The 17,059-nt window shown below is 45.7% G+C and overlaps 1 protein-coding gene across 7 annotated transcripts in view; it reads left to right on the forward strand.

Moving 5' to 3' along the window:
* Window positions 1-17,059, forward strand: part of LOC311138300 (dynamin-2-like) — a 38,263-nt gene that overhangs the window by 3,671 nt on the left and 17,533 nt on the right. For 6 of the 7 annotated variants that reach the window (XM_084172984.1, XM_084172980.1, XM_084172979.1 and 3 more), the window contains 9 exons: window positions 11,385-11,458; window positions 11,699-11,848; window positions 12,080-12,283; window positions 12,921-13,019; window positions 13,135-13,295; window positions 13,567-13,709; window positions 13,804-13,939; window positions 14,112-14,179; window positions 15,182-15,320. In XM_084172984.1, coding sequence (XP_084029110.1) covers window positions 11,385-11,458; window positions 11,699-11,848; window positions 12,080-12,283; window positions 12,921-13,019; window positions 13,135-13,295; window positions 13,567-13,709; window positions 13,804-13,939; window positions 14,112-14,179; window positions 15,182-15,320 — 1,174 coding nt within the window. Of the gene's footprint in view, window positions 1-11,384; window positions 11,459-11,698; window positions 11,849-12,079; window positions 12,284-12,920; window positions 13,020-13,134; window positions 13,296-13,566; window positions 13,710-13,803; window positions 13,940-14,111; window positions 14,180-15,181; window positions 15,321-16,161; window positions 16,301-17,059 lie in introns of all 7 variants that reach the window. The other variant, XM_084172985.1, reaches the window with a different exon arrangement.

Below are 17,059 nucleotides of genomic sequence, written 5' to 3' on the forward strand. Positions count from 1 at the left end.
AGAGACGATCCAATCGCTGATGACTTTGTTTGGTACAACGCCCCTCGTCACCACAAACGACTTCAATGATTGCAGTCTCAGACTAAGGTATGTAGCTAATCACAGTGCAGCGGAACAATTTAGTATCAGTCGTCAGGCCCATACTGGGTTCGAACCTGTGATCCTCTGCTTCGCAACACACGTGACTGCCCTCCTTGACAACGTGCAAACCGATTTGAGCCATACAAAGGTACCGATTGGATATCTCCATCTGCAACATTTCAAGCTAGCTGTGGAGTGAGGTTACAGCACGTTCTTAACGCCATTACACATGGCTTCAGCATGTATACCTACAAATAGACTGTTATTTGCATGCACATATTGAAGCCTTTCAAACACAACAACTAACAAAGTTGTTCAATGTGCCTATGGCATGCTGAATTTGACCACACCAGAAGGAACTTATTTTTAGAGGACGTAGCCTTTGTCCCTAGGGTCAGTTAGCTGTTGCACACACCGTTAGCTCCAAGGTCAAGTCCAATCTTAACACTGAAGGGTTTGGGTGGTGCCGCCGATCACTATGGCAATTAGATTGTTGTTAGAAATGTTTTCTTCTGTTTTGATGTTGTTTTTTGGTCAACGTTCAAATCAACGTTTATTCGTTATATGCACAGGATACAGCATAAACGGTGCAGTCAAATGCTTCCTTGTGAGCTGCCTCAACACTTCAGTAATAATACAACTAGCAGTAAAACTAGAGCTGTCACAAAAACAAATACTGTCGGTAATAATAGTGTAGAATAAAGTAATACAAAAAAAATAGTCATAAAAACAAGAAGGATATATTGTAAACATTTACAGAATATACTGTGACTACAATGCCAGTGTACTGACAACAAGTTGTTGAGGTGCTTAGGCTATATGAAGTGTTCAAACTCTTGGTTTGAGACAGGCTTACTTTAAGAGTGTGGCTGTGGCATAATGCTAGCTACAGAAGCAAACAGACGTGGCATGTGGGTGGAAGTGAAACCTGCTGAAAGAGAAGAGTGTTTGACTCATTTTTATGAATATCCTTTTGAAGTAGTGTCATACCATCACACAAGTTCCTCTGGGGTGATGATGGTAATTTCTGTCAGTGTGAACTGTGGACATGGAGACGTGACAGAAGTGTGGTGACGGACACTGGTTGTGGAGGTTTCTCTCAGTTTGTTGTGTGTGTAGGGACTGGCCGTATAATATCTATTCTGTCTACAGCAGCAACAATGAATGAGAGTCCAGCAGTAGTAGTGGGAATGGGAATACACACAGGAAATTAGAGCAGCTCTTGTTCTGTTCAGCTTTGGCTGCCTGCCTCCACCCTTTTGTTGTGCAAGGTCAATTCCAGTGAGCTCTAATGTCATCTAGCCTAATGGTTGACTGGCAGCCGCTTAAGTCTTTGACTCTGACTCATGCGTTCTTCTTCCATCAATGATTATGACATTTCACGACTTGCAAAAGTCATTTCGGTTGTCATTGAAATGTACCACCGCAAGATATTTTGTAATGAGTGGTGAGAAAGTGTAGCAGAAGTTGAAGTAGGCATTTCAAAAGGCAGTCTAATTGAAGGTGGATGTCAGTCTCCCAGGAGCCGTGCTGCTATTTACTGCCAGCAGCCAGTTGGTCAGGTGGGATGGAGTTTGCCCGTGGTATTCTGTCTATGTTGGAGACGTGATCGACTTTCCTTGTTGTTCCCTGAAGAACTGAACAGAGTGGTTGTGTGTTGCGTGATTTTAGGACATGTTTCTAAATCTAATCAAATCTAATTACACTCACAAACTCGGCAACGGTGTGTGTCTGTCTGTGTGTCTGTCTGTGTGTCTGTCTGTGTGTCTGTCTGTGTGTCTCTGTGTACATCAGAAGGACAACCAAAGAGGGGCAGGGTTCATATCAGACTTTGCTGACACCCAGGAGGATATTTTGAAATGCATGTTAAAAGCTTCTGTGCATTTGAGCATGGCAATAAGCTAACTTAGGCCATCTAAGTTCCAGTACAAAGTGAATAAGTAATAGAGGAGCACCATCCTGTCCCTTACTACTCCCCTTCTCAGAGAGTCCTCTGACATGGCAGCATCTAAACTGCTGAAATACTACAAACACCTGTACAGTAATAAACAAATACCACACTAAGGACAATAAAAACTCTGGTGAAGCCTATTAGCAGATGCCGCCATGAAATGGTTACTACTCGGCTTTGGCTTTCTGTAGAATGGTTCTGTGTGCTGAATTGCACTCTGTGGTATTAGTAAAATGTCATTTTCCAGGCTTCTCCCGTTTTAATGTGTGTGTGTTATTGGTCTATGAATAACTTGATGTAGATCATTGAGGATCATGAGGTCTCCACTCTGGCTCTCTGTGTGGCTGTTGGACTGTGATGTCATTGTCCCTGGTGGCGGGAGTATGGAGTTCATATCTTGCTCTGCAAGCTGGTTGGGGCTAGGCTGTAATCCGATTTGCTGTGCCAGTGCTGGAGGTGGAGTAGAGGAGAATAGTGGACTGTAAACCTGGGAGGTGACCAGGAACTGACTGACTCACATGGTTTGCGAATTGGAAGGTTTTGCCTAAATGGTCACAGATTGAGGGGAAATGATGCTAACCCCTTGGAGGGAAAAGCAATAGGAATGTTGACAATCAAAAATCTGTCTTGTACATCAAGCTACATCTTTGCAAAATCTCAGCCACACACTGTCCACTCAGCTTTTGTAGTCTATTTGATTCTTGAAAGTCTGGACTGAAAGCCTGGCGAGGCAGTCAGACTTGAGGCTGTGAATGTGGGAACCATAATGATAGAGGTCTAAGATGGCACATGAGTGAATCCCACGGCTCTCACCAAACCTCAGACACATGTTTGTGTTCCACACCCCTCCTGGTAAACCATACAGTGACCTCAGCATTTCAGTCTACTCTACAGTCATCCAGAGACAGTCCACTACACACCGTCTACTACACAGTCATCCACGGACACCGTCTACTACACACCGTCTACTACACACCGTCTACTACACACCGTCTACTACACAGTCATCCACGGACACCGTCTACTACACACCGTCTACTACACACCGTCTACTACACAGTCATCCACGGACACCGTCTACTACACACCGTCTACTACACACCGTCTACTACACAGTCATCCACGGACACCGTCTACTACACACCGTCTACTACACACCGTCTACTACACAGTCATCCACGGACACGGTCTACTACACACCGTCTACTACACACCGTCTACTACACACCGTCTACTACACACCGTCTACTACACACTGTCTACTACACACCGTCATACGACACACTGTCTACTACACACTGTCTACTACACACTGTTTACTACACACTGTCTACTACACACTGTCTACTACACACCGTCTACTACACACCGTCTACTACACACCGTCTACTACATTGTCATCCAGAGACAGTCTACTACACAGTCTACTACACAGTCATCTAGAGACAGTCTACTACACCGTCATCCAGAGACACAGTCTACTACACCATCATCCAGAGACAGTCTACTACACAGTCATCCATAGACAGTCTACTACACAGTCATCCATAGACAGTATACTACATTGTCATCCAGAGACAGTCTACTACACAGTCATCTAGAGACAGTCTACTACACAGTATACCACAGTCTACTACACTGTCATCCAGAGACACAGTCTACTACACTGTCATCCAGAGACACAGTCATCCAGAGACACAGTCTACTACACAGTCATCCAGAGACACAGTCTACTACACAGTCATCCAGAGACAGTCTACTACACAGTCATCCAGAGACAGTCTACTACACAGTCATCCAGAGACACAGTCTACTACACAGTCATCCAGAGACACAGTCTACTACACAGTCATCCAGAGACAGTCTACTACACAGTCATCCAGAGACAGTCTACTACACAGTCATCCATAGACAGTCTACTACACTGTCATCCAGAGACAGTCTACTATACAGTCTACTACACTGTCATCCAGAGACAGTCTACTATACAGTCTACTACACTGTCATCCAGAGACAGTCTACTATGCAGTCATCCATAGACAGTCTACTATGCAGTCATCCATAGACAGTCTACTACAGTCATCCATAGACAGTCTACTACAGTCATCCATAGACAGTCTACTACAGTCATCCATAGACAGTCTACTACAGTCATCCATAGACAGTCTACTACACAGTCATCCATAGACAGTCTACTACACAGTCATCCATAGACAGTCTACTACACAGTCATCCATAGACAGTCTACTACACAGTCATCCATAGACAGTCTACTACACAGTCATCCATAGACAGTCTACTACACAGTCATCCATAGACAGTCTACTACACAGTCATCCATAGACAGTCTACTACACAGTCATCCATAGACAGTCTACTACACAGTCATCCATAGACAGTCTACTACACAGTCATCCATAGACAGTCTACTACACTGTCATCCAGATACATAGTCTACTACACAGTCATCTAGAGACAGTCTACTACACAGTCTACCACAGTCTACTACACTGTCATCCAGAGACACAGTCTACTACACTGTCATCCAGAGACACAGTCTACTATACAGTCTACTACACAGTCATCCAGAGACAGTCTACTACACAGTCATCCATAGACAGTCTACTACACTGTCATCCAGAGACACAGTCTACTACACTGTCATCCAGAGACATAGTCTACTACACTGTCATCCAGAGACATAGTCTACTACACAGTCATCTAGAGACAGTCTACTACACATTCTACCACAGTCTACTACACAGTCATCCAGAGACACATTCTACTACACCGTCATCCAGAGACACAGTCTACTACACAGTCATCCATAGACACAGTCTACTACACAGTCATCCATAGACACAGTCTACTACACAGTCATCCAGAGACACAGTCTACTACACAGTCATCCATAGACAGTCTACTACACATTCTACTACACCGTCATCCAGAGACACAGTCTACTACACAGTCATCCAGAGACACAGTCTACTACACAGTCATCCATAGACAGTCTACTACACATTCTACTACACTGTCATCCAGAGACAGTCTACTACACCGTCATCCAGAGACACAGTCTACTACACTGTCATCCAGAGACACAGTCTACTACACAGTCATCCAGAGACACAGTCTACTACACAGTCATCCATAGACAGTCTACTACACATTCTACTACACTGTCATCCAGAGACAGTCTACTACACCGTCATCCAGAGACACAGTCTACTACACTGTCATCCAGAGACACAGTCTACTACACAGTCATCCAGAGACATAGTCTACTACACAGTCATCTAGAGACAGTCTACTACACATTCTACCACAGTCTACTACACAGTCATCCAGAGACACAGTCTACTACACAGTCATCCAGAGACACAGTCTACTACACAGTCATCCATAGACACAGTCTACTACACAGTCATCCAGAGACACAGTCTACTACACAGTCATCCAGAGACACAGTCTACTACACAGTCATCCATAGACAGTCTACTACACATTCTACTACACCGTCATCCAGAGACACAGTCTACTACACTGTCATCCAGAGACAGTCTACTACACCGTCATCCAGAGACACAGTCTACTACACTGTCATCCAGAGACACAGTCTACTACACAGTCATCCAGAGACATAGTCTACTACACAGTCATCTAGAGACAGTCTACTACACATTCTACCACAGTCTACTACACAGTCATCCAGAGACACAGTCTACTACACAGTCATCCAGAGACACAGTCTACTACACAGTCATCCATAGACACAGTCTACTACACAGTCATCCAGAGACACAGTCTACTACACAGTCATCCAGAGACACAGTCTACTACACAGTCATCCATAGACACAGTCTACTACACAGTCATCCATAGACAGTCTACTACACATTCATCCAGAGACACAGTTTACTATACACAGTCTACTACACACAGTACTACACAGTCATCTAGAGACAGTCTACTACAGTCATCTAGAGACAGTCTACTACACAGTCTACCACAGTCTACTACACAGTCATCCAGAGACACAGTCATCCAGAGACACAGTCTACTACACAGTCATCCAGAAACAGTCTACTACACAGTCTTCCAGGTACACAGTCTACTACACAGTCTACCAGTGGCGGCTCCTGAAAAAATTCTCAGGGGGGGCAATTTTTCTGATGATTTAGGTGACCTACACACATTTTAAAAAAGATATGTCCAGCAACAACATGAAGACAGGGGCAGCATATAAGTCAATACTGATATACACATTACTTGCTTCAAAAAGGCCTCATGGTTGAATTGGAAATATGTGCACCTGAGCAAGCAGGAGCTTTTGATAGAGGCTACTGAAAACATTGATGCAAGTTATTGGTAATAAGAAATTTTTATAGACTTCCATATTCTGCCCTCTTGTATAGATTTGTGAAAATGAACAGTGATAGACATTTTGCCTGAAAACAGAATTTGAAAATAATTTCTAGAAAAGGTAAACACAGCTATCTGTATGGCTTTGTAAATATGAACAACCATATTCTGGCCAATTGTATAGATTTGTAAAAAAAATTGTTTACTTTTTTAAAAAATGAAAAATAACTATTTTAAACAACATCAACTGTGAACTGATTTGGGCGTGTGTGTGTTAAAGAGACAGACAGGGAGGGACAAAGAGAGAGAGAGGCTACATTACTTGTACTGAAACTGTTCTCTTCTCTCTTTCAATGCAGCAAAGCGGTCAATGACTTTCTCATTGAAATCAGGCATGCTGAGGACTAGTTTACTAGTTACTTTTTAGCTTGCTGCATGATCAAATTCAGCTGATGCGCATAGCAATGCACGTAATGGCCATTCTTGAAATGCTCACGCACCTTTTGCCTTCTCTCGCCTCATCACACTGGCTCCATCGTAAGCTTGCGCAATGACTTTGACTTTCACGTCGTCGGCAAAAAGACCGTTCAGTCTCTCCAAAAGCACACTGGCGATTGAGACTGAGGTTGATTCCGAGATGGGAAGGAACTCAAAAAAGCGCTCCTGCACTTTGTGGTTGTCTCTTTGATGTGAACTTCTTTCAAAGAGACAATCGAGTTGCACTGAACGCTATAGCCATCTTGATAGTAGTACGTGAATTGATTGATGCTGCTACCCGCTATTTTCTTAGTTACGTTCATGGTTACGTTACGTATGACGAAAGCGCGTAAGTGCAAGCCCTCAGAAACCCATAGAGATTGTATTGAAAGCTCTGAAATTTGAAAAAAAAATATTTTACATTAGAGGCTATGAGAGACTTCTGGGCGATTTTCAACCTGACTGAAATCGCCCCAAAACGGGCGGGGACATTTGAAGCACGACTTTAGCCTGATTGGACATTTAGTGGCTGGCAGATCAGACGTGAACACTGAACTACTGTTGCCGTGATATAATTGATTAGAAAAAAAATCCCTTCCTTTTCCCGTTTGGCAGTGCGTCGCCCATATCGCCCTATTGAACACACCGCCCATGCAGTCTACTACACAGTCTTCCAGGTACACAGTCTACTACACAGTCTTCCAGGTACACAGTCTACTACACAGTCTTCCAGGTACACAGTCTACTACACAGTCTTCCAGGTACACAGTCTACTACACAGTCATCCAGGTACACAGTCTACTACACAGTCATCCAGGTACACAGTCTACTACACAGTCATCCAGGTACACAGTCTACTACACAGTCATCCAGGTACACAGTCTACTACACAGTCATCCAGGTACATAGTCTACTCAGGGCTTCAGACTAACGTTTTTCCTCACCGTCCCTGTACTGTCCCGAAATGCAATTCCAGCTGTTCCAAATTGAAGTTGAACCGTCCCAAAAGTAAAATACTAGTATTTTTTAAAAATGTTTTGTTATGCCAACATGGGTCTAGGTCATTTGCAGTGCTTTTAAAGTAATTGGTGTATTTCTGAGACTAATAAAGACAGTCTATATTACAGAAACTGAATTTAAGAAAAAACCTTTTTGCATCTTAATGAAAACAGACAAACATCCATTACATTATTAATAATTATAATTTATTAATTGAAAAACCTTTTGGCTTTGTGTTTAAACATTTTAGTATGGAACCACATTTGTACGCATTTTATATTTTTCTGGCCTATCGTCCCGCTACTGTCTATCTGTTTTGAACGGTCCCAGACACATTTTTTATCGTCCCCGGGAAAAATATAAATAAAATATAAATAATTTTGAAATAGCGCCTCTTGTGTGCACTTCCGGTAATACTGTATACCCTGGTAAGGTACATGAAGGGTATGACAGTATGAAAATCTGGATACCGCCCAACCCTACAGTCTACTACACAGTCATCCAGGGACACAGTCTACTACACAGTCATCCATAGACACAGTCTACTACACAGTCATCCAGGGACACAGTCTACAACACACAGTCTAGTAGTCTACTGCACAGCTGAGCCTATTACATAGGCTAGTCACACAGTCACACACAGTCTACCACTGTCATCCAGTTTACTACTCTGAACCAGAACATGCCGGGCTGCTTCCAACCTCAGTATAACAGTCAGGGTTGGTTGAAGTTGGGTTCAATTCCATTTCTGTCTGTAGATTTATTCCATAGGGATCCTATTTGAACCCTGATCTTGAATTTAGGTGGAATTCACCCCAACCCTGATCGCAGTGGAATTCCTGGTAGTGAGAGGCAGATCAGAGGCAGGGGAGTGTTCAATGTTGACTCTGTCTGGCCCCTCTCTCTCTCTTTCTATCTCTCTTATGTTCAGTGGCATTAAAGGAGGGAGGCTCCGAGACTGCTGGTCTTTGCCTGGCCTATCCATAATGCATAGAATGATACACAATCTGTTCAGCTCCTCTATCATTTACAGCACATCAATAATGGACACGCACCCACATGTCCTCTCTTCCCTTCTATTGGGGGCTTTTTATGGCCGTGTGTCTCTGTGGATATGTTGTGTGTGTGTGTTACGTCATTTCTTTCCTCTGTGCACGAGGTGCATGTGCTCACAGAAGTATTTCGTTCTGACTATCTGTGTGATAATGTGATTATGTCGCTGTGTGTCCCCGTCTTTGTCCAGTTGAACTGATGAAGTGTGTGTGTGATGGGAGAGGATGACGGGTCCAGTGAGAGTGGTAGTGATGTAACTAGTGTAATACATTAACACTTGGAGAGGTCAGCCCTCTGCTCCTCAGCTCCCTCCCTCAACACGTCCTCAGTCTGCTCTCTGTGTCCAGTTAGGCTAGTTCATCTCTTGCTCTCCCTTTCCCTCTTTCTCCATCTCCCTCTCCCCATTCCCTCTCTCCCTCTCCTCTATTCCCTCTCTCCCTCTCCCTATTCCCTCTCTCCCTCTCCTCTATTCCCTCTCTCCCTTATTCCCTCTCCCCTATTCCCTCTCTCCCTCTCCCCATTCCCTCTCTCCCTCTCCTCTATTCCCTCTCTCCCTCTCCCCATTCCCTCTCTCCCTCTCCTCTATTCCCTCTCTCCCTCTCCCCTATTCCCTCTCTCCCTCTCCCCATTCCCTCTCTCCCTCTCCTCTATTCCCTCTCTCCCTCTCCCCTATTCCCTCTCTCCCTCTCCTCTATTCCCTCTCTCCCTCTCCCCTATTCCCTCTCTCCCTCTCCCCTATTCCCTCTCTCCCCTATTCCCTCTCTCCCTTATTCCCTCTCTCCCTTATTCCCTCTCCCTCTCCCCTATTCCCTCTCTCCCTCTCCCCTATTCCCTCTCTCCCTCTCCCCTATTCCCTCTCTCCCTCTCCCCTATTCCCTCTCTCCTCTATTCCCTCTCTCCCTTATTCCCTCTCTCCCTCTCCCCTATTCCCTCTCTCCCTCTCCTCTATTCCCTCTCCCTTATTCCCTCTCTCCCCTATTCCCTCTCTCCCTCTCCTCTATTCCCTCTCTCCCTTATTCCCTCTCTCCCTCTCCCCTATTCCCTCTCTCCCTTATTCCCTCTCTCCCCTATTCCCTCTCTCCCTCTCCCCTATTCCCTCTCTCCCTTATTCCCTCTCTCCCTCTCCCCTATTCTCTCTCCCCTATTCCCCCTCTCCACCTCTCCCTTTCTCTCTCTCCCCCTGCCAGAGCTTTTCTATACTCCGTCTCTCCCAGCTAGGCAGGCCCTCTCTATGACACACTCTACATTATCTGCATCACACAACATTAGTGCTGAACTCAGGCCATCTACAATGTTCCCACTGTTCAACAGGTCTAGTATATAGTGTGAGAGTGCCTCTGTAATATTAAACAGTATGGCTCCATCCTGATTGTCCTGTCCTGTGTGTGACATATAGCTTCCAGTCTAAAGCAGACTGACTCCATCTCCATTCCCTCAGGCTTCTCTCTACATTTGGCATTAGATGTTAGGTTAGAAAGAGGAGGAGGGATGTGGGTTAGGTTTGTCTTGTCGGACTGTGCTGTGCCAAGGCCCAGAGTTCAGCATGATTACCACCAGATGTAGTGGGTTTTCTGTTGCACAGTCAGGCTAGAGGGTACAGCAGGCAGGCAAGCAGGGCCCCAGCCCAGAGCGTGAGAGCCCCGGGGAGAGGGGAGGCAGGGTGTGGTGGGTGGTGGTGGTGGGATATGGGTTCTCCTCTGATAGCTGACTCAGCTGGGCTGTTGGGTTTGGAATGGTCCTGACTGGTGCCTGGTGGTGGTCTGTCACTTTAAGAAGGAAACAGACATAATATACACTGCACAGTTACACATGGCCAGGCTAGTCTACTCTGCACTCTATGCCCATGTTTTTGTCAGATTAAAGTTAAATTATTCATGTTCAATGTGGATTGTGTAACTTGCACTGGGTAGGACTAATGAATGATCTTAATTGTCAGATAAGCGAATGTGTTAAATGTACTTTAGCACAATGTCAAGTATCAAGGCTACTGTGGACAACGTATCTTAGGCGATATCTTACATATTGACACAGCCAGCTTGCAACACATGATCACTTGAAATATTCAACTGAAAGTATGTGCCTCGGCTTGCTTTCTCATCAAGAGGCTCTCAACTGTTAAATCGTGCTGCGATTGTGGGTGAGCAAATTATTGATCTTCAGGGGCATCATGAGACCAAATGACTTTGTCACTTTTAATTTGTTGACAGACAGGTCATGAAGTGTGACATTTCCCCGTGCTCAACAATTTAGCACAGGATATGATGTGAGGAAATGGACCTTGAGTGTAATGAATAATAATTAGACATTCTCTTTTTTTTTCTATCTGTCTGGGGATTGCCCCCTCTTTTTCTTGTTCTCTTTCTCTTTCTTTTCCTTTCTCTCTCTCGCCCTCACTTATTTAATATATTTTCCTCTCTTCTTTCATTTCTCTATCTCTTTCTTTCTCTCTCTCTCTCAGGGATTTTCTTCCTCGAGGATCAGGCATTGTCACCCGTAGACCTCTCATCCTGCAGCTGTGCTTTAACAAAGCCGGTGAGTCTGAATGATCTTACAACCATGGCCTTGTCTGTCTTCTCATTGCTGCTGCCATGGACCTGCCTCCTCCACTCAGCAACACTGTCTGGTGCCTGGTAAAGACTTTCATCTCTCTCTTCTGTCTCGCTTTCTCTCTCTGTGTCTCGGACTTTCTCTGTCTCTCTCTGTCTCTCTCTGTCTCTGTCCCTCTGTCCCTCTGTCCCTCTGTCTCTCTCTGTCTCTTTCTCTCGTCTGTAGAGTATGCAGAGTTCCTACACTGTAAAGGGAGGAAGTTTGTGGACTTTGAGGAGGTCCGGGCGGAGATCGAGGCGGAGACGGACAGGATCACAGGCTCCAATAAGGGCATCTCCCCCATCCCCATCAACCTCCGAGTCTACTCCCCTAATGGTAATGCTCACCAACAGTTACTAGTTTACTGTTCATTTTAACAGTTGGAGGCATGCGTTCACGCACACACAAACACAAATGCATGCACACACAAAAGCGCAGCAAACACTCTCATTCATGTATCAACCTCTCAAAGATACGACCTTCACAATGTAACACACACATCATGCAGTCTTCATGGCAACAGTCATATGTCCTCTCTCTCCATCTCTCCCTCTATCTCTCCCTCAGTGCTAAACCTGACTCTGATCGACCTGCCGGGGATGACTAAGGTGGCAGTGGGGGACCAGCCGCTGGACATAGAGCATCAGATCAGGGACATGCTGCTGCAGTTCATCACCAAGGAGAGCTGCCTCATCCTGGCCGTCACCCCCGCCAACCAGGACCTGGCCAACTCAGACGCCCTCAAGATTGCCAAGGAGGTGGACCCACAGGGTAAGGGACTAGCCTAGTGGTGCTGTACTGGGGCACTATTGGTACACTATTGGTACTCTACTGGTTCTCTATTTTTACACTACTGGTTCTCTATTTTTACACTACTGGTTCTCTATTGGTACTCTACTGGTTCTCTATTGGTACTCTACTGGTTCTCTATTGGTACTCTACTGGTTCTCTATTGGTACTCTACTGGTTCTCTATTGGTACTCTACTGGTTCTCTATTGGTACTCTACTGGTACTCTATTAGTACACTACTGGTACTCTACTGGTACTCTATTAGTACACTATTGGTACTCTACTGGTACTCTATTAGTACACTACTGGTACACTATTGGTACTCTATTGGTACTCCCAGGACCAAAAGATGAGGATGGGCACTTGATTTCTGGGTGGTGTTCATTTGGTGCAACAAATAGACTGAAACATGGATGCACTACCTGGATTTGTCCAATAAGAAATGCTCATTTCTATTTTCCATATTTTTTTAAATCATGTTTTTTTTTACTACGTTTTCCATTGTTTGCCCTACTGAACAATTATATTCAACTAAAGGAGATGAGGAATGGAAGGCTGGGTGGACAGGCAGTAGTCAGGATTAATATGATGAGATGAAGACTACTTGGTTCTTTTCAGGTCTGCGTACTATTGGTGTGATCACAAAGCTGGACCTGATGGACGAAGGGACTGATGCTAAAGACATCCTGGAGAACAAACTGCTACCGTTGCGTAGAGGTGAGGAGATACACACACACACACACACACACACACACACACACACACACACACACACACACACACACACACACATCATTAACCGCAGAGTAATAAGTGTGTGCTCTCTCTCCAGGCTATATCGGCGTGGTGAACCGCAGTCAGAAGGACATAGACGGCAGGAAGGACATCCGCGCTGCGCTGGCTGCTGAGAGGAAGTTCTTCCTGTCTCACCCGGGCTACAGACACATGGCCGAGCGCATGGGCACCCCACACCTGCAGAAACAACTCAACCAGGTGAGAGATTACTCAACGTTCACCTTTCTGTTGTTCTACACTGTTCTAGTCTGCGTTCCAGATCAGTTTTTTTTCTGTTTTGTCAACTCTGACGTACGGCACCAACCGATCTTAAACCAGGCTATAATGTTCCTTGGAAACTCACTTGCTCTTTCTTTGCCTATACATTCTCTCTCTCTCTCTCTCTCATTTTCCCCATCCATTTCTCCTTCTGTCTCCCTCCCTCCATCCTCTCCTCCCTCACTCATCGTGTCCCTCTCTCTCTCCTCAGCAACTGACCAACCACATCAGGGACACCCTGCCTGGGCTGCGCAGTAAGCTGCAGAGCCAGGTGCTCTCCCTGGAGAAAGAGGTGGAGGAGTACAAGAACTTCCGTCCCGACGACCCCACACGCAAGACCAAGGCTCTGCTGCAGTGAGTAGAGGACGAGCTCACAGACCTACACACACACACCACCATAGTGAGGAGCTCCAGAGTTCTGACCCTGACTCTCTGTCTTTCTCCCCAGGATGGTGCAGCAGTTTGGGGTGGACTTTGAGAAGCGTATCGAGGGTTCTGGGGACCAGGTGGACACAGCGGAGCTGTCGGGCGGTGCCAAAATCAACCGGATCTTCCACGAGCGCTTCCCCTTCGAGCTGGTCAAGGTGAACGCCGCAGCCTCAATACTCACTGTCACAATATTTCTAGGCATTTATAGAAGAGAAGTTAATCTGCCTGCTTGATTGTTTTGACCACAGTTGATAGACTTGTTTAGAAGTGTGAATTTTAGAGTGCAGAATGGATTAACAGTTTTTCTTTTTTCTTTCTCTCTCTCAGATTGTGTTTGATGAGAAGGAGTTGAGGAGGGAGATCAGTCATGCCATCAAGAATGTCCACGGTGTCAGGCAAGTGGAGGAGAGGAGGGGACGTCCTGTGTCTCCACACACGCACACCACCACCAGCTCTTTCCTCTTCACTGTCAACCCTCTCTGTTTCCTCCTTTCATGTAAAACTGACACACAGCATGCTTAGCGATCACTGAAAGAGCACTGAGCCTAAAATGCCCACAGAGCACTCTCCCACAGAACTGCCTACCAGACACTCAAATGGTTGTTGTTCTATGTGAAATCTAAACCCATTAAATGTTCTCCCATTCCCCCACTCCTTCCTCCCCACCTCTATTTGTCTGTAATATCTTCCTTCCTGTTTCCTTGTGCGTACATCAATCACTGTTTTGTGTACTGTTTTTCTGTTTCGTGTTTGTATGCTGATAACTCTGGCTCTGCTCTCTTTTCCTTCTCTGTCTGTCAATGTCTCTTTGTTTGTTTTTTATCTTTTCATTTCATTTTTTATATGTACTTTTCTCGTTGTCTGGACTGTTTTCTCATTGTCTGGACTGTTTTCTCTGCTCGTCTTTATCTGTTTTTGTCTAACTGTCATCTCTCTGACTGGACAATAACTTGTCATCTCTCTGACTGGACAATAACTTGTCTAACTGTCATCTCTCTGACTGGACAATAACTTGTCTAACTGTCATCTCTCTGACTGGACAATAACTTGTCTAACTGTCATCTCTCTGACTGGACAATAACTTGTCTGTCTGTCTAACTGTCATCTCTCTGACTGGACAATAACTTGTCTAACTGTCATCTCTCTGACTGGACAATAACTTGTCTGTCTGTCTAACTGTCATCTCTCTGACTGGACAATAACCTGTCTGTCTGTCTAACTGTCATCTCTCTGACTGGACAATAACTTGTCTGTCTGTCTAACTGTCATCTCTCTGACTGGACAATAACTTGTCTGTCTCCCTGCCTCTCTGTTTTTTTTGTCCCTGTCTGTTCGTCTCTGTCACTCCGTTCCCCCCCTCTGTCTGTCCGTCTGTCTATGTCTTTGTGCGTCCTCAGAACGGGCCTGTTCACTCCCGACCTGGCGTTTGAGGCCATCGTGAAAAAGCAGATCATTAAGCTGAAAGAGCCCTGTATCAAATGTATCGACCTTGTCATTCAGGAGCTCATCAACACAGTCAGGCAGTGCACCAACAAGGTACTGCAGCCTGGTGTCCGGACTCCCGTCCTGTCCCGACCCAGCCTGGCCACCAGGGGGCGATGCTGAGGGGGGCACAACACTGACCCACACTCTGCTCCACAACAGCTGTCCATCCATGGTCTCTATGACCCTTTAGATAGTACAACTAGGGCCCAGAGTTTTTCCAGTCAGGTCATGTAGTCATGTAAAAAAAACTCCTGGCCCTAATCAGAACGTCTACTGTGTATTTTTTAACCACTCTATAGATACTTCTATAGTGTAGATAAGGTGTGGTATATGTCCAGAGGACTGGATGGTGCAGATATGGGGACAGTTTGACTCCCCCTCAGCCCGCCACAGCTAGCCTGTGTGCCAGGTGCCGCTGTCGTGTTTTGGGAGTTTTGTGACGGTTGTGGTGTCGTAGTCGTGGAGACAGAATGGTTGGGGATGGCCATTCCCCGAGCATCACTGGTCTCACATGGACAAGCTGCAGGTCTCATCTGTCTAAGACTGATACACACTTAGGACTTATATAGCTAGGGTGTTAGTTATGTGGGTACTGTGAGTTGAATATGTGCCCACATATCTATATTGTAGACCTAGCTTGAGAAGAACTGCCCTGTCAAGAGAAGAGGATGTGAAAGCCTGCAGCTTGTCCTTATCTTCTTGCTTTGCTTGTATTTCTAAAGACGAGATTTCTAGTTTGACAGATGACTAACTAAACTAAGAATCTTCTTGTTTTTATTTCTCTCTTTCCTGTATTTCTCTCTCTCGCCTCTGTTGTTATTTCTCTGTCTATCCCTCCCTCTCTCTCTCTGCTGCCCCCCCCCCCCCCCCCCACCCCCCCATACCCCCTCAGAACGGGGTTGTTCACCCCTGACCTGGCCTTCGAGGCCATAGTCAAAAAGCAGATCCTCAAACTGAAAGAGCCCAGCCTGAAATGTGTGGACCTAGTGGTGTCCGAGCTGACCGCGCTCGTCATGAAGTGTTCCGTCAAGGTAACCAAGAGCAGACTCACCCCTCACAGGAAAGAGGGGGTGAAAAGAAGGAAGAGAGAGAGAGAGTGTTCCGGAGCGTATCCTCTCATCTGTGATTGAATGCCCATCCCTGTCCCCCTCGTGCCTCTCCTCCACCGCTCTCCAATCAGCAACCTATCCTAATGAAATCACCCCCCACACCATCTATCCTCAGTGCCTGGATTGTGTGTGTATCCCTCCCTCACCACGCACATCCCCTCCTTTTGTCCAAGCCACACGTGTCCGATCGAGCATTGACTTGCAAATCATGTCCGAATTTTAAGCAGCGCATCTTAAAACTTCCTTTCAGTAGCCCCTCTCCTCACCCGTGCCACCGTTTGATTTGAGCACATTAAGACTGATTTTCCACCTCCATCTCCCTCCTCCTCAAGACCCAGACCTCTGTCTATCAGAAGATCAGAGCACAGATCAATGCTCCAGGGCTATAAGGCTTCACTCACTCACTGACCCAGCACTGACCCATTTACATTATTCTGTCTGACTAACCAGATGGAAAAGCAACATGAGGGAAACAATACAAATATCTGCTGGTGCTCTGTACCAGGTGGTGTAGCCATAGCAACAGTGCTGCTCAACAACCATGCCATTTTGTGGATGGAGGGGGGTATTGCATTTCAAAGACCCACCACAGTACATTCCTTTCACTGTCACTCTACCTCTGTGATATTAGTTCAGCTGAAGAAAGGATCTCCCTTCACTCTGTCGTTCACCCTCCTCTTC

Source organism: Coregonus lavaretus (genome assembly GCF_964263955.1).
Source record: "Coregonus lavaretus genome assembly, chromosome: 2".
Classification (NCBI taxonomy): Eukaryota; Metazoa; Chordata; class Actinopteri; order Salmoniformes; family Salmonidae; genus Coregonus; species Coregonus lavaretus.